Genomic DNA, 25,446 nt, shown 5'->3' with positions numbered 1-25,446 from the left:
ACACACACCGTCAGCTCACCCCATCCCCTCCCCGTCTGGCCTTTAAAATCAGACTCCAGAGGCGAGGGCCTGGTGTCAACTACATGTACATCATATGCTGATGAAGAGAGGGAAGAAGGAAAAAGGTACATTTCTTTCAAGGCTCTCGTGCTATCCTCATGTTATATTTCCATACAACATCGATAACGTTGTGTAAGGTGGGCGTGTGGAGAGATGGGTGGAAGGGAAGGAGAGTTGAGTGTGGTTAGGAGGAGAGACAGGGCTGGGGTGGGTTGGGGACGGGAGGTTGGGGGGGGGTGATGAGATTTGATTTTTCTGTTTGAGTAAAAGAGGTGTTCGCTTTGCCCCTCCTCTCTCCTCTCCTCACAACACACACACACACTAAATGTAATATTTGACTTTTTTGTAGACACTATAATTCACGCTCATATTTATGACCGAAATAGCCATTATGAATAGATCCGGGGTGAATGTCAATAGCTTATTATCGGGTGGTATTTGACCTTAAAAACAATATTACTCTCTAAATGCTCCCTATAAACCTGTGTCAGCGATTCATTGTCAATCCGCAAGTCATCACTTTGTCTTTATTGAAGTGTTCTCCGGTCATGTGTGGCCAATACAAACAGCGCTAATGTTACCTTGTCACAGAAATGCAGTGGACCTTACCAAGACAAAACATCACAACAACATCCAGAGAAAAGTACTCTGCGAAATGGCCCCTCTCTGAGAGAAGTGAAAGTGATTGGCTTCTGACAGCGCTCTGACAGCAGATCTTCTTGGCTTGGATCTCTTGTCTGTCTCCTCCATGCATGTTCTGTGAAGAGGCTTACATTGCCTCTAAACCCAGTCTAAAGCCTGCATGCAGGAGGTCTGATCTGCCAAATGTCGTGGTAATGAGTGGGAATCCAAGGCAGAGAGCAAAGCTCTTTACATTTTCAAACAGTGTTTCCAACCAACAGGCGCCTGGGAACATACAGCATGAAGCTCTTTAGAAATCCCAAATCCAAGCCGTTTTCATGGATCGTGCTGAATTAACATCAAACTCCAGGACCTCTTTCCTCCGACCCTCCTGCGTGCAAACTTGAATCAGCATCTTGTCTCAGCCAAATTGTTAAGTAGTTATCACACAGCCAAGCAGGACATTGGAAAATGTTGTGAAGTTTGGTTTGCGTTTCAGACACCCTATCAACTCAAGTTACGATATTCACTCAAACTTAACAATGGTAGGATCTCACATTGATTGACTGTTTATGTTTCCTAAGGCTTTAGGTTGGTGTTAGAACACCCCAATCATACTTCAGGGAGAGACTGTAGCGTTCCTGCTAACGCAGCACATTCCCTACCAAGGGGAGCTTTTTTTTTAAATTTCTTCCAGTTAGGAGGCTCCCTCAGGTTGAGGAGAGGGAAACGTGTCGTTTTTACACTTTGAATGAGGCTCTTCAGGTTGCCATGACTGATTGCTACTTATGAGGGGCATCAATGGGCTCTGATTAAGACACAGGAGGAAGAGGAACCTCTCTGACCCTCAAACCAGGGTCACCCGTCTTTGGTGAGAAAGGAACCGTTTCAGCAGCAGTGTGTATGATTGTGGTTTCCTCGGAATGAGCAGAGGGGATGATTGGAACATCAAATGAGTGTGCTAAAGGGTTTGAGAGAGAGAGAGTGAGGTGTTGAATGTAGCGCTGCTGATTATGATTATGGTTAATAAAGGCTGACCAACAGAACATGAGCTGGCGTAACTCAAGGCATTTAAGTTTCAACAGTTTCAAGGCTATATTCCGCCTGGGTTTTGTATATAGGCTGTCATTGAAATATAGTCCATATCTGTTTGGAAAGGAAAGAAAGTGCTTTGAAAGTTCAGCAGTGAGCACCCAGATAACCATTGTGGATTAATGTTGTCAGTCCCATGAGCGATGCTCTTTGAAAGTAATTTCCTCTCATGCGAAGTGATGGTGTGCCATCCTCTCTCATCTTCCCCTCTTCTTTGCCTTTGCCACTCTGCTGGAAGCCCCCGTGTTTTTATTTCCCTTATCTTAAATTTCTCACAGTCAATTAATGTCAGTTTTTATCTCAACCACATTCCTGCCTCATGTCTGGCCCGTTCCCAAGGTCTCCTGTGGGTGTCTCCATGATTGTCTCTTGACTGAGGGGGTTCCATAACTTCAATACCAGGACCAGCTGACTCTGTGGGTTGTGTCCGGGCTGTGAGGAGGTTTGCCCAGGTTAAATGCTTTGATACAGGCCACTGCTGTGGCTGACCCACTGAATGTTTGACCCCGTGACCCTTTGAACCATGTGGCCCACAGGGGTCACATGAGTCCTGGTCACGCTCTGTGGTCGTTAGAGGTGAACACTGTCAAGGTTATGGCACCACCAATGCCTTATTTTAACAACTTGTTATAGTGTGTGTGTGACGGGATGATGTTTGGATGTTTGTTTAATTGGTCAACGGTTCAGTTGAATTTAATGTGTGTTTTTACTTGGTCGCTCTTCTGACAAATGGATCAACGTGTTTATTTGACTCTCTAATAAGATCATAAAATGGAAAATGTCCATTGTACAGCCTCATGCTCCTTCCCAATTTCCACACTAACCAGAGAAGCTTATCTAAGGCACTATTTGGTTTCCCAGAGAGAGGAGTGTTCTAAACAATCTAGGAAACCTTGGCCAGCCGTTGGTTATCCATCACACATTTTTGGGAAGTAATACACAGAGACTGTTATCTTGTCATTCCTGCAAACAATCAGCATGTTTTACTCACCAGGATTCACTGCTTACTTACTGAACAAACTCTGCAAATAAGGAGAGAGAACACAGAGTATGCTATGGTACAAGACAGGCCAGCATGAAGCTGGTTGTCATGTTAGCCAGTGGAGGGTGTGAATATATCAGTTTTCAGGAAATGTGCGCAAAGTGAACAGCAAGGTCTAAGCAAGTGAACGTATAGGCTTTGTTATTGAAAACCGGATTGCCACAAATAATTTAATTTTTTTGGAACGCTGCCAATTCCAGTTCTCAAGCCTAATCAATGGCAGAGCATCTCTCCTGTAATTCAGTGGCTGCTCTCAATAACCCTTTTTGGATAACATTTTCTTTCCGCTCGTTTCCAACCCAAGTGTTGAGAAAAAAGGCATTCAAAGCACCAGAAAATACTTTCTGTAATTGTTCATTTTTGCACTTCATCTCCAAGGATATTTTCTTCACATGCCTTCCTCATAAAGGCTCAGTTGAAATACAAAAATAAAAAAATGGGGAGAAAAATCCCTTATGCCTCCTACCGGGAAGTGCTAAACCACTTATTTCAAGCTAAACGGGATTATAGACAAAATAGACAAAGCTGGAATTCCTTGGCTCACAGCATAATGGATTTGTGGCACTCGGGGACCCCTTGCTGGGCCCGTAATTGAACTTGTGCTTTTGAAAGGAGGACATTTTAACTGGAGACATATTAGGGAGAGGCACATATTTGTTTAATTATGAGATAATAGTGATGCGCATCAAGTTATCCAACACCGGCAAGTGAACCCTCAAAAGGTTTTCTTTAGCAGACCCATTGCATTTCCAGTTTGTTCAACTGATATCCTGTTTTGTTTTGCAGTCAATTTCCCCCAGCTAGTCTAAACCAGGCAGTAAAGTGCGTCCATATATGAAAGAGTGTAGAATCCACAAATGGTGTGTGTTGAAATGTCATTAAAGGCTCTTTTCATGTTTGCCATTCTGCCTAAGGTATTAGCCTGTACCTAACAGAGACACAGAAAATAGCATGGCATACACAGAAAACTGAAAACAGATATGTGGTTAGCATGGTGGTGTTTGACTGTGCAACGAGGCTGGGAAGTGAGTTAGAGAGTTAGCATGACATGTTTGTCCCAGAGCCAGGTAGTGGGTATGCGTACACCCTGGGCAAGAGAGCCATCAGCAGCACACAGTCAGCAGGAGACTCAAATGCCCTTCTACCCTGCTGGTTGGTGGTCCCATCACAACAGGGATAAATCTGCCTGGCAGAGCCCAAGTCAGAGTCAGAGGCAGCCATGCGCAGCGAGCTCAGCCCTGCAGAGTGGGGTGGTGGCGTCACATTTGTTACGTGGCACTCCGTGAGCTGCCTCTGGCACCCAGCCCACTCGGACTGCCGTTCCTGTACCAGCTCCACATTCAACACGCGAAGCCCCTCTGCAAATCCCTCCCCCCTGGTGAGCCTTGGCTAAACACAGAGGTGGTGTCTTAAGCCCCTGCCCAGGCCCGGGGGATGGTGTGAAGCACTGTGACGCAGCGCTCAGTAAATTCTGTCCAGATCCCCAGCAGCAGGTGTTATTAACACGACAGCACTCTGACCTCCCTGGCAGCATCCTACAACAGCTGCAGATCCTGGTCCCCTTCCAAATCCACATCTTCTTATTTACAGTTTCTCCCGCTTGTTTAGATTGAGAAGTGGCGGAGCTACTTTGCACTATAATCTTTTTTTTTTTTAGTTGGATTTAGTGTGTGTAAAGCCAGTGGTGAGATTTGTGGAGTTTTTTAAGCGGACAACCGACAGGTTCACGTGAAGTTCAGAGGACAGACTGTGGGACATAATGGCAGGGGGATCTGGGATGTAGGGTGGATTTCACGGCCACCAAGAACAATGCTGATTTATATCTGTTGAAAAGCATGAAATGTCCCATTGCCGCTATCCTCTTTTTTATGTATGTCATATATTTCAAACCAAAGCTGTGCTTCCTCTCTGTTACTTAATTCCCAAACTAAACCACATGAACATATTTTTGCTTTGCTTTTAACGTCACTCGAACATAGCAGCAACTCATACAGCTGTTGACGTCTCATATCTTGCTTTTTTAAAAAAAGATTAAGAATTAAGAATTGAAATGGGGTACGGCTCTGTCATCATCAGATGTGATGTGGAATGGTCACAATACCCCTACATGTTCTATCCATTGCCTAATTTCAGCTCCTCACACAGATTAATGCTGTCATAAGAGCGTCCCAAAGTTATCCTGGTCCCAGATCCGTTTGTGCTTTTTTGCCAACTGCTATGGTCAGTTGGCAAGGCAGCACAAGCAGATCTGGGACAAGGCTATCCCAGGGTCAGATCATCTTTCAACTAAAATCTGTACAGTAAGATCTATTATTTGTGGAGTACAAGCCCGAGGTGAAGGGGTGATGACATTGACCATAATCCCCTTTGTTCATCTGTTTATTTCAGTAATAACCATGACATGTCCTTTGAACTGACACAATGGCTAATCCTACTGCGGTCAGCTTTAAATGCCACATTCCTCTGTGTCAATCACTCCTCCTAGTGGAGTCCTATGATACATAGATATGACATTAACCTCTGTTCCAGGGGAAGTGAGCCCTTCTGTCTTCCTGCCCTATAGGGCTGCTAACCTACTTTCCCATTGTCTCTATGACCCTGCTTACACATCAGCTCCCCTGTCTTACAGCTTGAACTTTCACATACTCCTGACAGAGATACCATACACCACAGCAAATGACATTGTGATATTGGTGTGGTGTTCATCAAGATGTGTAATACTGTAGTCAGCAGTGCTGTAGTCGTCCGTTCGCTTCCCTTGAGCAGAACCACTAAGTTCATGGTAAGTTAGGCTAACTTTCTAAAAGATGAGTCATGGTCCGGTGGTTGTAATAGGTTTAAACCTCCGTAGAGCAAGTCCATTATGTGTGCCTATAAGATTAAAGAGGAATTTTATAACATGAAAGCCAATGATTTCTTAAAAGATGCGCTATGCAGAAATCGCTCCGTCCATTTCCTGGTTTCTTAAATTCAAATAGTTAGCCTAATTTCAGTTTATGTGACAAAACAGGCATGTATATTGTAGAGAATCATTGTACCATCTAAACCGCTGTGAAATATATTTTCCATAACCAACAATATTATATTTTCAGTTGTTTGAAGCTGGTGTAAAAAAAATAACGTAAAAGACGCAAAAACAAAACTTAAGAACTGGAAGCATAGAAATAGCGCACATGGAACAGATCTACCGCTTCTTTGACTTGCTTTCAATAAGACTGGCAGATCTATAACACACATTTATATGTGAATTTGGTCGGGTCACCCAAAAAGTTACAGCTTTAATGCTTTATTTCGGGAAGCATAGCTATGCTGTATGCTGTTTACCTGAAGTAATGCTGAGTATGTGAAACTGTCCCTCTTCTTCATCTTCCATTGGGAGCTGACCTAAGACTTTTGATAGTTGTTCTTGAATTAGCAAGAAACATGGGATATGAAGAAACATGGGATTTTAACTGGTGACCTTTCTGTTGGCAAGCAACATATTAACCTCTGGAACGGACTGTATCACTGCCTGGTACGGCAACTGCACCACCCGCAACCGCAGGGCTCTCCAGAGGGTGGTGCGGTCGGCCCAACGCATCACCGGGGGTACACTGCCTGCCCTTCAGGACACCTACAGCACCCGATGTCACAGGGAGGCCAAAAAGATCATCAACCACCGGAGCCACGGCCTGTTCACCCCGCTACCATCGAGAAGGCGAGGTCAGTACAAGTGCATCAAAGCTGGGACCGAGAGACTGATAAACAGCTTCTATCTCAAGGCCATCAGATTGTTAAATAGCCATCACTAGCCGGCTACCATCTGGTTACTCAACCCTGCACATTAGAGGCTGTTTCCCTATATACATAGACATGGAATCACTGGTCACTTTAATAATGGATCACTAGTCACTTTAATGTTTACGTACTGCTTTACTCATTTCATATGTACGTATATACTGTATTCTATTCTACTGTATTTTAGTCAATGCCACTCCGACATTGCTCGTCCTAATATTTATATATTTCTTAATTCCATTACTTTACTTTTAGATTTGTGTGTATTGTTGTGAATTGTTATATATTACTGCACTGTTGGAGCTAGGAGCACAAGTGTTTCGCTACACCCGCAATAACATCTGCTAAACATGTGTATGTGACCAATAACATCTGCTAAACATGTGTATGTGACCAATAAAATGTGATTTGATTTGAACAGTGGTGGATCCTCATCCTTTGAAAATAATGTCCTGATTTGTCAAACGTTTTGACAGTGTTGCCCTTGCACATTGTTTTTTAATTGGGATGGTATCCAATGAGAGTCTACTCAACTAGCACATAACGTTCTGAGAACCATATGTTTCTTAGAGCTTAGTGAGAGTGTGGTTGTCCTATGGTTATTTTGCATACAAGCTTCCCACAACTTTCTGGGAATGGTGCACGGTAGTTGCTTGGCTTTGTAACATTCTCAGCACATTTAAGGAACTTGACAAAAAAAAAATAATCTTGGTGTTTTGTGACTTTAACAGAGCGTTTACTAAAAGTTCAAACACAGTTACATTTAATTTCAATTTTGGTCATGTTCTAGGAACATTCTCCAACTGGTTTGACATTGGGAATGTTCTCAAGTAGTTCAGAGAACGTTAAGAAACAACATTCTTCTCTGGGAATTTCAGTACAGAAATATTTATGCCTGGTTAATGGCTAAGGAAATTAATTTCCATGTGTCCTATCTGTTCTTGGAGTTCAAAAAAGTGAATCCAAAATAAGCTAGTAGTGTTATTAAAAGTCTTATTGAAACATTTAGTGAAAGTTTTCAAGAATATATTAAAAAACCTCAAAATAACCTATAATTTTCATTAATAAAATCTCCCAGGTAAACTTTCAAGGAACCAGAGTAAAACCTTATCAGAACCTCCTGTAACCTTAAAGTAAACATTCCCAGAGCAGGAGAAATTTCCACTTCTGTTCTCAGAAGTTAAAATCTAAAACTTTCAGTTTTACCGGTTAGGAAACGTATGGCTTAGTTCCCACAACCAATGTGAAACTAAAAACACAAGTTCCCACAACTTCCAATTGTGCTAGCTTGGTAATGTTAAGGAATCTTGCTCTGGAGCTGTATGGTAGCATAGCCTACACCAACAGGCTCACTTACAAATTAGTACAGCATGGCTGAAAACATATTTAATAAATGTCTTATTTCATCTCAATAGCCGGAGATAGGAAGATTGAGTCTCCGGCTGCCTCTGTCTTTCTCTTCAGTCATGCTGTTCCTCTCCGCCTCTGTAGCCTGCCGCTTAAAGATTCAACTGGATGGGTACACAGTTATACGACCGGGCCATTTTGACATGAGGCCTACTTCATGGGGGCCTAAACGGCCCCCAAAACCATACCAGGGGTAAACGGAAGAGACTCAATGCTGGAATCAATTCAGATTTGATCTCTGTCGATTAGTCCTGCAGCTAATGATCTGATGATAATTCCGTAGTTACTCTGACAACACACCAGTTCATAGTTTGTAAGTAGCAATTGTGATGGATTGTACAGCATAGCAGAATCTCGAATTTCAATGTTTGTTCGAAGCAAAACTTTGATCAATGAACTAAAACAGATGTCAAAGGGACGAACAGTCATGAAGAATTTTGATGTCTTCAACATGTAGATTTACAACATATTTATTTTACATATTTAACTGATTTGCCAATGTTATGTCTGTAAATTACTAGATAGAGTGGTTAAATCAAGTGGCTATACTATTATTGTATTATGCTATACCCTATCCATGAACCAATCGGGTTATGGTTTCCTTAAATAGCATCCCTATGATTTTTAATATGGAATGACTGAATCACTCTCCTTATATCTCTTTCAGTGAGTAGCATGATGTGTGGGTTTGTGTGAACAATTCATTAACAGTACAAGTCTCTCTATTGTACTGTGATAGTAGCCTAGCTGAAGGCCTGTCTTGTGTTCACCACTGTCACTATCTGTGGGGAGAATGACTCTGTACTGTACATCACTGCTAGTCATCAGCGGCAGATGAGAGGAGGGTCTGCCCCTTTAGTCCCATTTCCCCTGAGGATACACACATCTCCTCACTGAATCAATCTGCAATGACAAAATCAATAACGCAGCCACTGTCACAGCCACTGTCACAGCCACTGTCACAGCTGCGATATGCAGTAGGGTCGTTCCACCAATTGGGTGCCTTTTGAGTAGTTTAACTTGACACATCTCTGTCACATAGAGTTGATCAGGCTGTTGACTATGGCCTGTAGAATATTGTCCCACTGCTCTTCAATGGCTGTGTGAAGTTGCTGGACATTGGCGGGAACTGGAACACGCTGTTGTACACGTCGATCCAGAGCACCCTAAACAAGCTGAGTGGGTGACATGTCGGGTGAGTATGCAGCCATGGAAAAACTGGGACATTTTCAGTTTCCAGGAATCGTGTACAGATCCTTGTGACATGTGCATTATCATGCTGAAACATGAGGTGATGGCGGCGGATGAATGGCATGACAATGGGCCTCAAGATCTCATCACAGTAACTCTGTGCATTCGAATTGCCTTCGATAAAAATGCAATTGTGTTCGTTGTCTGTAGCTTATGTCTGCCCATACCATAACCCCACCTCTACCAAGGGGCACTCTGTTCACAACATTGACATCAGCAAACCGCTCGCCACTTTACAAGCTCTCTGCCATCTAGGTGCTGACCCCAATTAGTCGACTGGTCGATTGTTTGGTCAATAGGCTGTTGGTCGAGAAGTAGCATATACGGTTCCTTCAGAAAGTATTCACACCCCTTGACTTTTTCCACATTTTGTTACGTTACAGCCTTATTCTAAAATGGATTACATTTTTTTATCCTCAGCAATCTACACACAATACCCCATAATAACAAAGTGAAAAAATACATTTCACATTTTTGCAAATGTATAAAAATAATAAATAATAATAATACCTTATTTCCATAATTATTCAAACCCTTTGCTATGAGACTCGAAATTGAGCTCAGGTGCATCCTGAGATGTTTCTACAACTTGATTGGAGTCCACCTGTGGTAAATTCTATTGGATGATTGGATGATTGGACATGCTTTGGGAAAGCACACACCTGTCTATATAAGGTCCAACAGTTGACAGTGCATATCAGAACAAAAACCAAACCATGAGGTCAAAGGAATTGTCTGTAGATCTACGAGACAGGATTGTGTCGAGGCACAGATCTGGGGAAAGGTACCAAGAAAATGTCTGCGGCATTGAAGGTCCCCAAGAACACAGTGGCCTTCATCATTCTTAAATAGAAGAAGTTTGGAACCACCAAGACTCTTTCTAGAGCTGGCCGCCCGGCAGAACTGAGCAATCGGGGGAAAAGGGCCTTGGCCAGGGAGGTGACCAAGAACCTGATGGTCACTCTGACAGAGCTCCAGAGTTCCTCTGTGGAGATGAGAGAACCTTCCAGAAGGACAACCATCTCTGCAGCACTCCACCAATCAGGCCATAATGGTAGAGTGGGTGGATGGAGGCCAATCCTCAGTAAAAGGCACATGACAGCCCGATTGGAGTATCCAAAAGGCAACCAAAGACTCTCAGACCATGAGAAACCAGAATCTCTGTTCTGATGAAACTAAGATTAAACTCTTTGGCCTGAATGCCAAGCGTCACGTCTGGAGGAAACCTGGCACCATCCCTTTGGTGAAGCATAGTGGTGGCAGCATCATGCTGTGGGGATGTTTTTCAGTGGCAGGGACTGGGAGACTAGGCAGGATCGAGTCAATGATGAACAGAGCAAAGTACAGAAAGATCCTTGATGATAACCTGCTCCAGAGCGCTCAGGACCTCAGACTGGGGCAAAGTTTCACCTTCCAACAGGACATTGACCCTAAGCACACAGCCAACACAACACAGGAGTGGCTTCGGGACAAGTCTCTGAATGACTTTGAGTGGCCCAGCTAGAATCATGAAACCAACATTTGTGTTAAACAAATCAAAATATATTTAATATTTGAGATTCTTCATTGTAGCCACCCTTTGCCTTGATGACAGCTTTGCATTCTCTCAACCAGATTCATGAGGTAGTCACCTGGAATGCTTTTCCAACAGTCTTGAAGGAGTTCCCACATAAGCAGAGCACTTGTTGGCTGCTTTTCCTTCACTCTACGACCCAACTCATCCCAAACCATCTCAATTGGGTTGAGGTCGGGTGATTGTGGAGGCCAGGTCATCTGATTCAGCACTATATCACTATCCTTCTTGGTAAAATAGCCCTTACACATCCTGGAGGTGTGTTTTGGGTCTTGTCCTGTTGAAATTGTAGTCACACTAAGTGCAAACCAGATGGGATGGCATATTGCTGCAGAATGCTGTGGTAGCCATGCTGGTTAAGTGTGCCTTGAATTCTAAATAAATCACAGGCAGTGTCACCAGCAAAGCACCCTCACACCATCAGATTGCGTCCTCCATGCTTCACGGTGGGAACCACCTATGTGGAGATCATCCGTTCACCTACACTGCGTCTCACAAAGACACAACGGTTGGAACCAAAAATCTCAAATTTGGACACATCAGACCAAAGGACAGATTTCCACTGTCTAATGTCCATTGCTTGTGTTTCTTGCCCCAAGCAGGTCTCTTCTTCTTATTGGTGCCATTTAGTAGTGTTTTTTTGCAGCAATTCGACCATGAAGGCCTGTTTCAAGCAGTCTCCTCTGAACAGTTGATGTTGAGATGTCTCTTACTTGAACTCTGTGAGGTGCAATCTGAGGTGCAGTTAATTGCCGGTTTCTGAAGCTGGTAACTCTAATGAACTTATCCTCTGCAGCAGAGGTAACTCTGGGTCTTCCTTTCCTGTGGCGGTCCTCATGAGAGTCAGTTTCATCATAGCGCTTGATGGTTTTTGCAACTGCACTTGAAGAAACTTCCAAAGTTCTTGAAGTTTTCCGCATTGACTGACCTTCATGTCTTAAAGTAATGATGGACTGCTGTTTCTCTTTGCTTATTTGAGCTGTTCTTGCCATAATTTGAACTTGGTCTTTTACTTCTGTATACCACCCCTACCTTGTCACAACACAACTGATTGGCTCAAACGCATAAAGAAGGAAAGAAATTCCACAAATACATTTTTAACAAGGCACACCTGTTAATTGAAATGCATTCCAAGTGACTACCTCATGAAGCTGGTTGAGAGAATGCCAAAAGTGTGCAAAGCTGTCATCAAGGAAAAGGGTGGCTACTTAGAAGAATCTCAAATGTAAAATATATTTTGATTTGGTTAATACTTTTGGTTACTACATGATCCTATGTGTTACTTCATAGTTTTGATGTCTTCACTATTATTCTACAATGTAGAAAATAGTAAAACTAAAGAAAAACCCTTGAGTGAGTAGGTGTGTCCAAACTTTTGACTGGTACTGTATATATACAGTATACTGTATACGGTATGTTCGACTCGCCCACTTTTCCAGCACAAAACACCTGGAAATTCCCAAAAAGAGTAAAACCAGCTCACCTGCTTTTACACTATGGGTTGACAATTAGATGTTCAATGCTTCTTTAGAAAAAAATATTTAAAAAGGTATTGTTTGACCTCATGAAAATGAAAGTTAATTTCACGTAACAGGGTTGACCTTAAAATGAGGGATAGACATAAATGAAATACATAATCACATTAAATAAATAATAATCTTCAGAAATTACTTTGTCAAAGCAACAAAATAAGTAGAGATTTACAATGATGGTAACATTTTTGGGGATTAAATGGGTTAAAATCTTCCTAGAAGGAAAATGACAAAAAAGTTTTTATTCATATAAAAAAAATGAGATTTGTTGAATTCTCCATGTGGTGTATATTAAAGGGCAAGTCAATTAATGAAACAGGCTTTAAAAATGCAATATTGGTGCAACACTTATACATGGAATATCAAAGGGCACGCATTTCATGGAACGACCCAGTATTTGATCATACAGTAGATGCTACATATAATCCATTTGACATGCTGAGATGGAAGAGGGCAAATCAAATGGACTTAAAGGGATTTCAGCAATACACCAGCCATGGCTTTCTATTTAAATGGTAAAGAGGGGTGTACGTACCAAAGGAATACTGTACAGCACATGGGGAATAAAAGCCAATACTCTATTGCGTGTATGTCTGTGAGGGAGGTCTATTATCTTGAGATCTCTAAGGAATGATACGAATTAAAGTCCATCGCATAGCTCCAGGGCTTTGTCTGTGTAATGTCACTTTGTGATAGGCAGTATGATCTGATCCTTTTCATTCAATCTCTATGGGGAAATTAGTCAATTACAATGCATCTAAAATTGGTAAGATATTATATGTTATGTATTATAGCCTCATGATTGGGTGCTGTGCCAGTATCAACCTCTCATGACCACAGAGCACTGTTGCAGGGCACAAATGAATGTTTCCCTGCGTATATTAGTTGGCGTTATTGTGAAAGGGAAGCCATAAAGATTTTTTTGAGCGGGAGTGTTCTTTCCAAAATAAACACAGTAAGAATGGCCAGTTGATCCTACCGCGGGAACTGTTCTATTGGGAACAATATAGGCCAGCTTTTTTATTTGCGCTCCCACCAAAGTGTAAAAGATTCAAACGCTTTATAAATACATACTTCACAATAATTTCCATGTAGGAGTTTCACAAAGTGTTTTATATCAAGCCTGCAATATGACAGTTAAGAGCGTCTATGGGCCCGTATTCTGGCGTTTATTTTGACATGTCCGCAAAGGCCAGGTCTGTGAAGAGAAAGACAACACGGAATACGTGAATGCTATGATGTAAGACCACATTTGCTCAGCAACAGTCGATGAATCCAGCGTAGCTGTGATTATTTTGGCTTGAGTCAAAGAGAGTCACAGGGCAGTTTTTCCCCTTCTTTTTTCCTGTTGGTTTATAAGCCCAAGCAACTGTTAACTGATATCTTCCTGTTCATGGGTGTTTAAAAACACACATCACAGCCAAAACATAACAATAAAATCCATTGTAGGTGACTATTTTTTGCAACACATTCTAAAGATGCAGTCTAACGCTTGGCAGAGAAAATTGTGCATGAACACAGCTTTTGTTTCAGATAAAGTTACATAACACACTCTTGTGTTTTTCCTTTTCCGTTTACAAACCGTTATACTTTCTTGTGTTGTATTTCCAGTTATTACATTCAATCTTATGCTCAATTTACCGACATGGCCTGGATCAAAATCAAATGCGAAGACTCCAAGAGTTAGAAAAATCACCAATCAACCAGAAAACAACTTTGGCTCTAGCTTCTCATGATATGTTCTTGCTGTTGCTGCTAGCTTTCCAGTCGATTGCCGTTCCTCCTAGTTTCAGCTCTGTTGTTGTTTTCTCTCTCTTCCAGAGGAAGAACGTCCACCTGCTGTTGAGTGTGTTGCTGTTGGCTGCCTGGGGGGCTGTTCTGCTGGTCTGCCGCCTTTACTGGATGGGTAACAAACCACCCAACTTCTCCAACTCAGACAACCCAGCGGGGGACTCCCCGTCCTTTCTCACCCGAGCACTCACCTTCCTCTACCTGCCCGCTGTAAACATGTGGCTCCTCCTCTGCCCGGACACGCTGAGCTTCGATTGGTCCATGGACGCCTTGCCTCTGATCAGAGGCATTGTCGAATGGAGGAACCTTCATACCGTGGCCTTCTATGTGGGACTGCTCCTCCTGACTTGGTTTGGGCTTTGCACCCACCGGGTCAAGGGCAAGGAGACCAACGGAAAAGCCCATCATGTAACCAACGGGAACGGGAGGTCCAACACCAATGGACACAGCTATCTCCACCCTGACATCCCTGACCACACAAACTCTGAAACAGAGCCTCACCCTGCCAGTGCACAAAACGGTACCAAAAAGCATTACGTCACGAGGACTCGACTGCCCACCACTGAGAATGTAGTGGTGTTCTCCTTGGGCCTACTGACCATCCCTTTCCTCCCTGCCACCAACCTGTTCTTCTATGTGGGCTTTGTGATAGCAGAGAGAGTACTGTACATCCCCAGTATGGGCTTCTGTCTGCTGCTGGCGGTGGGGCTGAGGTCCCTGTACGTGCGGCTGAGGCGGCGGTCCTCCAGGACTGTTTTGGTGTACTGTAGCGCCGCCATGGTCCTGCTGTTTGGGGTTAAAACGGTGCTGAGGAACCAGGACTGGCAGAACGAGGAGATGCTCTACAAGTCAGGAATATACGTGAATCCTGCTAAAGGTAATACACATCGACAAGCATACACACACACTTCAACATTCTCACATAATATATTCACAGGCTGACCCTGTATGATCTAAAGTAACATCACGTTAAGTGATAGCGTGACAGCTACTCCCTGTTAATGTGGGAGTGAAAGAAAGGGTGATTTTTAAAATGTACTCTGAGGTGTGAGCATGAGTGTTCAGAGCTCCTTGTTAAATTGTTGACAGTATATCTGCTTCCAGACAGTTTATCCTCTCCAGGCAGTATATCATGACTGAAGGACCTTTCAACACAAAGCCTCCATTGTAAACCTACTAAATATCCCAGTATGGCAGACTAGAGTCTCTCTCCTTCTTACTTTTGGAAGACATCTTCACTGACATCCCTGCTTGATTGGCAATGAGGGGGAAACTACAATACTAGAATATTCAAACGTTAAAATGTAGGGTCACGGTCATCCAGAGAGTACTGCATAGCTAATAGTGTTACTCCTGAGATAGTGAGCCCGGGCTAAGGACAGAGGTAACGGCAGGACATGTTGTGTTAGCTAATTTCCCTTTCAGATTCTGCGGCAGGGCTGATACACGACAGCTGTTTATCCTGGCAACGCAACTCAGAGCAGCAGCTACGTTCCTTCCCTGGATCACTGTCCTCATACGATGTGTGAAGAGACGCAATGGGCCGAGTCTGAAATAGTAACACACTCTGTTAAGCATTGAGAATAAGTTCTGTGAGAAAACACAGTTAAAGAGACGGAACAAATCCACATGGCAAGGTTTCTGTTGTACTATATTCCCTTTAAAAGGTCTTAATGTATTTACAGTCACATTTTAGAGGGTAGGGTAAAGTTATTGACTTGTTTTTTTCTCTGCTCAGCTTTCCTATTATTGTTATTGAGACTTCGGCGATATCTCTCTCAGACACCTTAACTAACAAATAAATGCATAGCGCAAAGGAGCCTTTGGCATAACTGAGCACTTGATACATTTTTATGAAATGTAACCCGAATGACTCACTCTTTGTCTTTCCCCTCCTATACAGCCATCAGGAGGGCATGAAGAACCAGTGTCTAAGGGGCAGATTGTTCACTGTCATTCATGTTCACAGTCCTCTTACTCTTACTGCCTTCAGCAGTATATAGACCCAGTTAAATAGTGCATAAGTGCATACATAAGCTCATATGTATACATGATGGATCCCAACTGTCCATACTTAGCTACAGTATTGATTTAGTTGTCAAGCTAAAATATTGAAGAGGAACACTATTCAGTCGATCTGGTTGTCAAGCTACACTATATATACAAAAGTATGTGGACACCCCGTCAAATGAGTGGATTTGGCTATTTCAGCCACACCCGTTGCTTACCGGTGTATAAAATTGAGCACATAGCCATGCAGTCTCCATAGACAAACATTGGCACTACAATGGCCTTACTGAAGAGCTCAGTAACTTTCAACGTGGCACAGTCATAGGATGCCGCCTTTCCAACAAGTTAGTTGGTCAAATTTCTGCCCTGCTAGAGCTGCCCTGGTCAACTGTAAGTGCTGTTATTGTGAAATGTAAACGTCTAGGAGCAACAACGGCTCAGCCGCAAAGTGGTAGCCCACACAAGCTCACAGAAGGGGACCGCCGAGTTCTAAAGCACGGAGCGCATAAAAATTATCTTTCCTTGGTTGCAACACTCACTACTGAGTTTCAAACTGCCTCTGGAAGCAACGTCAGCACAATAACTGTTCGTCGGGAGCTTCATGAAATAGGTTTCAGTGGTCGAGCAGCCGCACACAAGCCTAAGATCACCATGTGCAATGCCAAGCGTCTGCTGGAGTGGTGTAAAGCTTGCCGCCATTGGACTCTGGAGCAGTTCCCTGGAGTGATGAATCACTCTTCACCATCTGGCAAATCTGGGTTTGGCGGATGCCAGGAGAACGCTACCTGCCTCAATGCACTGTAAAGTTTGGTGGAGGAGGAATAATGGTCTGGGCTGTTTTTCATGGTTAGGGCTAGGCCCCTCAACCCCATCAAACACCTTTGGGACGAATTGGAACGCCGACTGCGAGCCAGGCCTAATCACCCAACATCAGTGCCCAACCTCACTAATGCTCTTGGCTGAATGGATGCAAGACCCCTCACCAATGTTACAACATCTAGTGGAAAGCCTTCCCAGAAGAGTGGAGGCTGTTATAACAGCAAAGGGGGGACCAACTCCATATTCATGTCCATGATTTTGGAATGATGTTCGACGAGCAGGTGTCCACATACTTTTGATCATCTAGTGTATGTGCATTTTCATCTATATATGAGGTAAAGCAGTAATCAATATAGATGTATTTTTCATAGGAAAAACTTGACAACAGAAATGTAGCTACTATACCTATTCCATTCACACCCCTGAGATTGATTGCACCATTTTCCAGTCTACCAGACTAAATGTTCACTCTATATGAATATACTATAGAGCAGTCGTATGGAACCGTTATTTCATTCATTTTCTGTTTGGAAATAATTGGGCTCTTTGACACACTGACTCCCTGGGGAGTCTTTCTTTCCTTAGTCTCTGGGCCCAGTAGCTCAGTACCAGCTGTGGATATGCCCTCTGTCCCAGCCTGCACAATGAGGAGGGTAAAAAGCAGCCTGTTCCCAGATCAGTTTGTGCTGTCTTGCCAACCCCTATGGTCATTGTTTGAAGTGACTTTTGACATGACGTGGCAAGACAATACATACAGATCTGGGATCAGGCTTTATTTATATAGCACATTTTAGACATCAATGCAACGCAATGCGCTTCACAGGAAAAAAAAGAATAAAAAACAATGAAATATTTACTACACAACAAACATAAGAGGGTAAAAAAGGAAAGAATAACAATAAAAACTGAATGTCTAAAAAAAGCACTCTAAGGAAAAGCAAAGATCTCTTTTAAATAGTTTCGGCCCCCCTCAGGTTCTCTGGCAGGCTATTCCAGAGGCTGGGGGCATAATAACTAAAGGCTGCCTATCCATGCCTCTTGGTCCTAGACTTAAAAATGACTAAAAGGCCAGTGCCAGAGGACCTGAGGGACCTACTGGGTACATAACTCAAAAGCATGGCTGACATGCATTGGGGTGCACAATCATGGATTGATTTAAAACCAATAGAATCATCTTAAAATTGATTTTAAAACTCACAGGCAGCAAGTGCAGACTTGAAAACCGGTGTAATGTGTGCTCTCCGTCTGGTCTTGGTCAGTAACCATGCTGCAATATTCTGTATGTTTTGCAGTTGACAAATGGCTTCCTTGGGTAGACCAGACATGAGAGCATTACAGTGGTCAAGCCTGCTTGTAATATAAGCATGGATGAGTCTCTCTGTACCAGCCTGAGATAGAAACGGCCGTAACTTGGCAATGTTCCTCAGGTGGTAAAAAGCTATTTTGGTCCCATTCCTAATGTGTGGTTCGAAATTGAGTTCAGAATCTAAAATGACACCTAGGTTTTTTACCTGGTGTTTTATCTTTATTAAAATGTGCGGCCAGATTCTTTCTCTGTGCTTTGGTTCCAATAATAAGGACCTCGGTCTTGTCTTGATTTAGCTGGAGGAAGTTGTGAGCCATCCAAGTATTTAAATCACTAATACAGTCTAATAATTTATCTCTGGAGCTAAAATCCTCTGGTGACACAGAAATGTAAAGTTGTGTATCGTCTGCATAGCAGTGAAAACCAATGCTGTGTTTTCTGATAACGCTGCCAAGGGGTAACACATATAAACTGAACAGTACTGGACCCAAAACACCACATGTGATATCTATTTTTAGAACCGGACCAGAGAGGCTTTTTTTTCACCTTTATTTAACCTGGTAGGCCAGTTGAGAACAAGTTCTCATTTACAACTGCGACCTGGCCAAGATAAAGCAAAGCAGTGTGACAAAAACAACAACACAGAGTTACACATGGAATAAACAAACATACGGTCAATAACACAATAGAAAAATCTATATACAGTGTGTGCAAATGTAGTAAGATTAGGGAAGTAAGGCAATAAATAGGCCATAGTGACGAAATAATTACAATTTAGCATTAACACTGGAGTGATAGATGTGCAGATGATGATGTGCAAGTAGAGATACTGGGGTGCAAAAGAGCAAAACAAAATAACAATATGGGGATGAGGTAGTTGGATGGGCTATTTACAGATGGGCTATGTGCAGTGATCTGTAAGCTGCTCTGACAGCTGATGCTTATAGTTATTGAGGGCGATATAAGTCTCCAGCTTCAGTGACTTTTGCAATTCGTTCCAGTCATTGGCAGCAGAGAACTGGAAGGAAAAGCCGCCAAAGCAGGTGTTGGCTTTGGGGATGAACAGTAAAATATACCTGCTGGAGCGCGTGCTACGGGTGGGTGTTGCTATGGTGACCAGTGAGCTGAGATAAGGCTGGGCTTTACCTAGCAAAGACTTATAGATGACCTGGAGCCAGTGGGTTTGGCGACGGATATGAAGCGAGGGCCAGCCAACGAGAGCATACAGGTCGCAGTGGTGGGTAGTGTATGGGACTTTAGTGACAAAACGGATGGTACTGTGATAGACTACATCCAATTTGCTGAGTAGAGTGTTGGAGGCTATTTTGTAAATGACATCGCTGAAGTCGAGGATCGGTAGGATAGTCCGTTTTACGAGGGTATGTTTGGCAGCATGAGTGAAGGAGGCTTTGTTGCGAAATAGGAAGCCGATTCTGGATTTAATTTTGAATTGGAGATGCTTAATGTGAGTCTGGAAGGAAAGTTTACAGTCTAACCAGACACCTAGGTATTTGTAGTTATCCACATATTCTAAGTCAGAACCGTCCAGAGTAGTGATGCTAGTCGGGCGGGTGGGTGCGGGCACAGATCGGTTGAAGAGCATGCATTTAGTTTTACTAGCATTTAAGAGCATTTGGAGGCCACGGAAGGAGTGTTGTGTGGCATTGAAGCTCGTTTGGAGGTTTGTTAACACAGTGTCCAAAAGAAGGGCCAGATGTATACAGAATGGTGTCATCTGCGTAGAGGTGGATGAGAGAATCACCAGCAACAAGAGCGACATCATAGATATATACAGAGAAAAGAGTCGGCCCAAGAATTGAATCCTGTAGCACCCCCATAGAGACTGCCAGAGGTCCGGACAACAGGCCCTCCGATTTGACACACTGAACTCTATTTGAGAAGTAGTTGGTGAACCAGGTGAGGCAGTCATTTGAGAAACCAAGGGTATTGAGTGTGCCGATAAGAATGCGGTGATTGACAGATTTGAAAGCCTTGGCCAGGTCGATGAAGACGACTGCACAGTACTGTCTTTTATCGATGGCGGTTATGATATTGTTTAGGACCTTGAACGTGGCTGAGGTGCACCCATGACCAGCTCGGAAACCAGATTGCATAGTGGAGAAAGTATGGTGTGATTCGAAATGGTCGGTGATCTGTTTGTTAACTTTGCTTTTGAAGACCTTAGAAAGGCAGGGCAGGATGGCTATAGGTCTGTAACAGTTTGGGTCTAGAGTGTCTCCCCCTTTGAAGAGGGGGATGACCGCGGCAGCTTTCCAATCTTTAGGGATATCAGACGATACGAGAGGTTGAACAGGCTAGTAATTGGAGTTGCAACAATTGCGGCGGATAATTTTAGAAAGAGAGGGTCCAGATTGTCTAGCCCAGCTGATTTGTAGGGGTCCAGATTTTGCAGCTCTTTCAGAATATCAGCTATCTGGATTTGGGTGAAGGAGAAGCGAGGGGGGCTTGGGCAGGTTGCTGCGGGGGGTGCGGGGGGCTCTACAGTGAAATAAAACAATAACTAACCCGAAACAGCAGTAGACAAGGCAAATTGACATTAGAGATAGGCATAAAGCAATCACAGGTGTTGGTCGGGAGAGCTAAGACAACAACGGGTAAATGGCGATGAATGGGCAGAGAGGGTCAGTTAGGTACACACAGGACCTGAGTTCGAGGCTGTGGCCGACAGATAAACAAAATTAGGTACAGTGTTAATGAACAGACCAGCAGGCATCAGCTGTGTAGCTTAGTGATCATAGGGTCTATGCAATAGGTGAGTCAGGGAGCCGTTTGGTAGTCGCTACTACGCTAGGCGAGCGGGAGACACGGCGTTCAGAAAGCTAGCAGGCCGGGGCTAGCAGATGGGTCTTCGGCGACACCGCAACGGAAAAGCCTGTTGAAACATCGGACGATTACGTCGGCAGACCAGTCGTGATGGATTGGCGGGGCTCCGTATCGACAATATGGGTCCAGGCCAATTGGCAAAAGAGGTATTGTAGCTCAAGAATTAGCTGGTATACTCTGTCGGCTGGCCAGGAGATGGGCCTAACTCGAGGCTAGCTCAAGGCTAACTGGTGCTTGCTTTTGGACAGAGGCGTTAGCCAACAGGAGCCACTCGGTTGCAGCTAGCTAGCTGCGATGATCCGGTGTAATGGTCCAGAGCTTGTGGCAGGAATCCGGTGATGTGGTGGAGAAAAGCAGTCCGATATGCTCTGGGTTGATATCGTGCAGTCGTGCAGAATGGCAGGTAATTGTCCGAGCTAAAGCTGGCTAGTGTCCGAGCTTAAGGTGAAAACCGCTAGCAGTGGCAAACAATGACTAGTAGCTAGTAGCTAGTTTGCTGGCTAGCTTCTGATGGAGGTTCCAGTTATAAGGTATAAACAAATAGCAGATCTGTACCACATTGGGTGAGGCTGGTTGCAGGAAAGTATGTTTAGTTCGTAGATGGAAAGTGAGATTAAAATATATTTTTAATAAAAACGAAAAACAGACTATTTACAGACTAATTAACACGCGACAAGAAAAACACACGTCTGACTGCTACGCCATTATGGATCTCTCCAGTCTGTCCAGAAGGACATCATCGTCAACAGTGTCAAATGCAGCACTTAAATCCAAGAGTACAAGGAGTACAGGAGTACAGTACATGTTTGGCATCTGTGTTGGTGCTTAGATAATTTAGCACTTTAACTAAGGCTGTCTCTGTGCTGTACTGTGCTGGGCCCAAAGGCCAGATTGGAATAAAAAAAATACAGTTGGCACTTAAAAAATTATTTTGCTGTTTGAAAAACTATTTCTCCAGAATTCTCCTTAAGGTTGGAGGTTGGCCGAAAATTGCTAAGAGCTGAATAATCTAGATTACTTTTATTCAGAAGAGGTTTCACCATAGCAGTTTTTTAATGCAGTGAGGAAAGTGCCTGTGAACAGGGAGTGATTAACAATAGCTCGCACTTCTTCAGATACGCAAATAAAAACCTAAGGCCGAGATAGAGGGAGTTCGAAAGAGGCTGGCAGCCATGTTGATTGACCCTGTTAACCTTATTTTCTCCCTCTATCAGCATGGGGCAATCTGGGAAACGTCCTAAAGAACCAGGGCAAGATGGCGGAGGCGGAGCAGGCGTACAGGAACGCCCTCTACTACCGCAGGAACATGGCAGACATGCTGTATAACCTGTGAGTGTCCCTATCAAATCAAATGTATTTATAAAGCCCTTTTTACATCAGCATAGACTCTGTGTGCATACATGAGCATCACTGTCTCCCCTTACACACACACACACACACACACACACACACACACACACACACACACACACACACACACACACACACACACACGTCTTTCTATTGATCAGTGGTCTTCACAGAGAGGAAATTGTGTTTTGTGTTCCTGCTGTCTCTGTGACAGTAGGTTATTAATCATGCTGTGTCCGCATGAGGGTAGGACAACAGCCAGCACACAGCCAATACTCAACACTAGCCCCAAGGGCTTTAGGTGTTACTCAACAGAACCTTAGATTATTTTCCACTTTTAGATTGTTTCGAACAGATGTAGAGATTAGGTACAGTAGCATTTTATTTTACGGCACTGTTTCCAATTATATTAATCTAGTAATTACTAGGAAGCTGTATTACCTTGTTGTCTTATGTTATTCAGTCTTATCAGACACATTGGATGTTAATTAGTCACTTCTGTTGAGATTTGTAGTCGTGAGAGTCCCTAACTTTCTCTGTTACTTCTTTCTCTGTTATAGCGGTTTGCTGCTACAAGAAAACAACAAGTTCTCTGAGGCTCTCCACTACTATAAACTGGCCATCGGGAGCAGGCCGACTCTAGCTTGTAAGTACAGCTCCTCTTTTTGTTAACAATTTCCAGCTCTTGGTATTGCACAGTGCCAATGTCCAGGCAACTGCCAATGGGACTGAGGGTGAGGGAGGGCACAGGCAGGCCTGCTACATTGCTAGATGAATGATTGAATACAACCTGTAGATTAGCTTTCAAGGACCACATGCCGACAGATTAAACTATTGCATAATTTAATTTAATGTGAATCGAGGTCAAAGTCTCTCTCCTCTCTCTCTCTCTCTCTCTCTCTCTCGCTCAATGATGATTGTTTTCCTCTCTTACCTTGAGGAAAGTTGCATGCATGTTTTCTGTTAGTTCATTATCCCCCTCTTTCTCTCTCCTTCTCCCTTAATGGTGCTAGTTTTCCTTGAGTCTTACCTTAACTCTTTCATGCACGCTTCCTGCTAGCCCGTTATCAGCATCGTTCAGCTGTCACACTGCCTGGTTAGCAGAAGTCACTCTCACGTGCTCAATTATTCCCCATTGTTTTCCCCATCAACCGATGACAGATAAACAGTGGAGTCCTTGATTTCCCTTCCTTTGTCTCCCAAAGTGTAATTAATAATGATGAATATAATCAAGATGATGATCATAGTCCTCATTCATTACGCAATTACCCCGTCTTTTACTGGCGATAGCTAAATGAATGAGTTACCTAAAGCAGTGGTCGTGGTGATGGAAGTGAAGGAATGAGAGCAAGTCAGATAATAGATGTCATTTGTCAAGGTTGTACCATTCTTCACTGCATTTAACTGACAGATGGTCCAACTTGGAATCTGGTCAAGTAACGATTCCAAAGTGCCATCTCCATGACGATAGAAAAGCTCTAATGATAGACAGTTCTATTCACACTGTTCTCATATCCCTTTCAGGCACACATCCTTAATGGAAACAGTCTTCAGCAACACTCTAGCCAAGGGAATATATGCAATTTATTCCTAGAATGGGATTGTTGAGTAGAATTTGGAACTTGGCCAGTTCACTTTGGATGGACAAAGGACAGAGAGAACTGAGGAGAGGGGCTAGGTAGGACACTAGTGTAGTCTACATTTCATCATGGCATGCTGGGGCACACATACAGTATTAGTAGAGCCAGTTCCACGCCGCAGACTCCCATTCACATTCCACGAGTCTTGAACATTTATTGGCACCCCATGGATGTGGCAGCCAATTGATCCACAGTGGGTGGCCAATTTATTTCCGAAAGACGCTTGATAATGACCAGTTTCAGCCCCATAGAGCCTAATTAGTCTCTGCCTGCATGTTGATCGTGTATTTGATCTCTCGTTCCCCCCTGCAGCAGCCTACTTGAACACAGGGATCGTCCTGATGAACCAGGGGAGACTGGATGAAGCCAAGAGGACCTTCCTGACCTGCGCCGATATCCCCGACGAGAACCTGAAAGACCCCCACGCCCACAAGAGCTCCGTTACCAGCTGCCTATACAACCTGGGCAAGCTGCTCCATGAGCAGGGGCATCAGGAGGTAGGATGGAGGGCGCACACACATATACACACACACGCACTCACAGGGACACACACACACACCAAACATACACACATAATAATGGCTGGAATGGAGTCAATGGAATGGTATCAAACACATAGTTTCCATGTGGTTGATACCATTCCATTGACTGCAGTAGAGAAATGACTTGGTTGGGCCCTCGTGCCTAATGGATGGTTCCTTTTGTTTTATTAATTCATAGGAGGCCCTCTCGGTGTATAAAGAAGCAATACAGAAAATGCCAAGACAATTTGCACCTCAGAGCCTCTATAACATGATGGGTAAGTGGCAATTCTCTTTCTCTCAAACCAAACACACAAGCTGTTATTTTTTTGTGAGAAAAATAATATTAAAATGGAATAGAAGATTGGTAGATTGGAATGCAAGTTTTTAGAAGTGTGGTGGTACATTTGCAACCATTGTGTCAGCTATTGGCTGTTAGCTTGGCTCCATTTACAGTACTTCTACCTGAGTTTGTTGAACTTTATTCCACCTGAACGGTCCCAGGATTGAATTGTATTGCTTGTGGCCAGGGTCGAGCTCGTCAGCTGAGCTAGGCTTACAGTAAGCATGACAGATTAGCATGGTTTCGGAGGGTAGACTCTGCCTAGGGTTGTTCGTTTTAAAGGTGCTCTGTTTTCATAACGTCTTATAAATCTTCATCTGTTTTTTTTTCTAAGATACGTAAACCGGCATCAAAGTCAGGGTGTGTGGCAGCAGCTCAACGCACCCATTGAGGCCCCAATGTTGAGGTTTCCACTGTGCGTTAACGCAGTTAATTTGCTTTCCACTGCAATAATAACCGCGCTCCTC

The 25,446-nt window shown here is 43.5% G+C and overlaps 1 protein-coding gene across 1 annotated transcript in view; it reads left to right on the top strand.

Moving 5' to 3' along the window:
- Positions 1-25,446, top strand: part of tmtc2b (transmembrane O-mannosyltransferase targeting cadherins 2b) — a 176,023-nt gene that overhangs the window by 104,581 nt on the left and 45,996 nt on the right. Inside the window, exons 3-7 of the mRNA XM_014147934.2 lie at positions 14,177-15,023; positions 22,340-22,454; positions 23,036-23,121; positions 24,428-24,612; positions 24,836-24,914. Of these exons, the coding sequence (XP_014003409.1) occupies positions 14,177-15,023; positions 22,340-22,454; positions 23,036-23,121; positions 24,428-24,612; positions 24,836-24,914 (1,312 nt within the window). The remainder of the gene's footprint in view (positions 1-14,176; positions 15,024-22,339; positions 22,455-23,035; positions 23,122-24,427; positions 24,613-24,835; positions 24,915-25,446) is intronic.

Source organism: Salmo salar, chromosome ssa16, assembly GCF_905237065.1.
Source record: "Salmo salar chromosome ssa16, Ssal_v3.1, whole genome shotgun sequence".
NCBI lineage: Eukaryota > Metazoa > Chordata > Actinopteri > Salmoniformes > Salmonidae > Salmo > Salmo salar.
The sequence above is the reverse complement of the archived record's forward strand: the minus strand, read 5'-3'. Positions and strand labels throughout refer to the sequence as shown.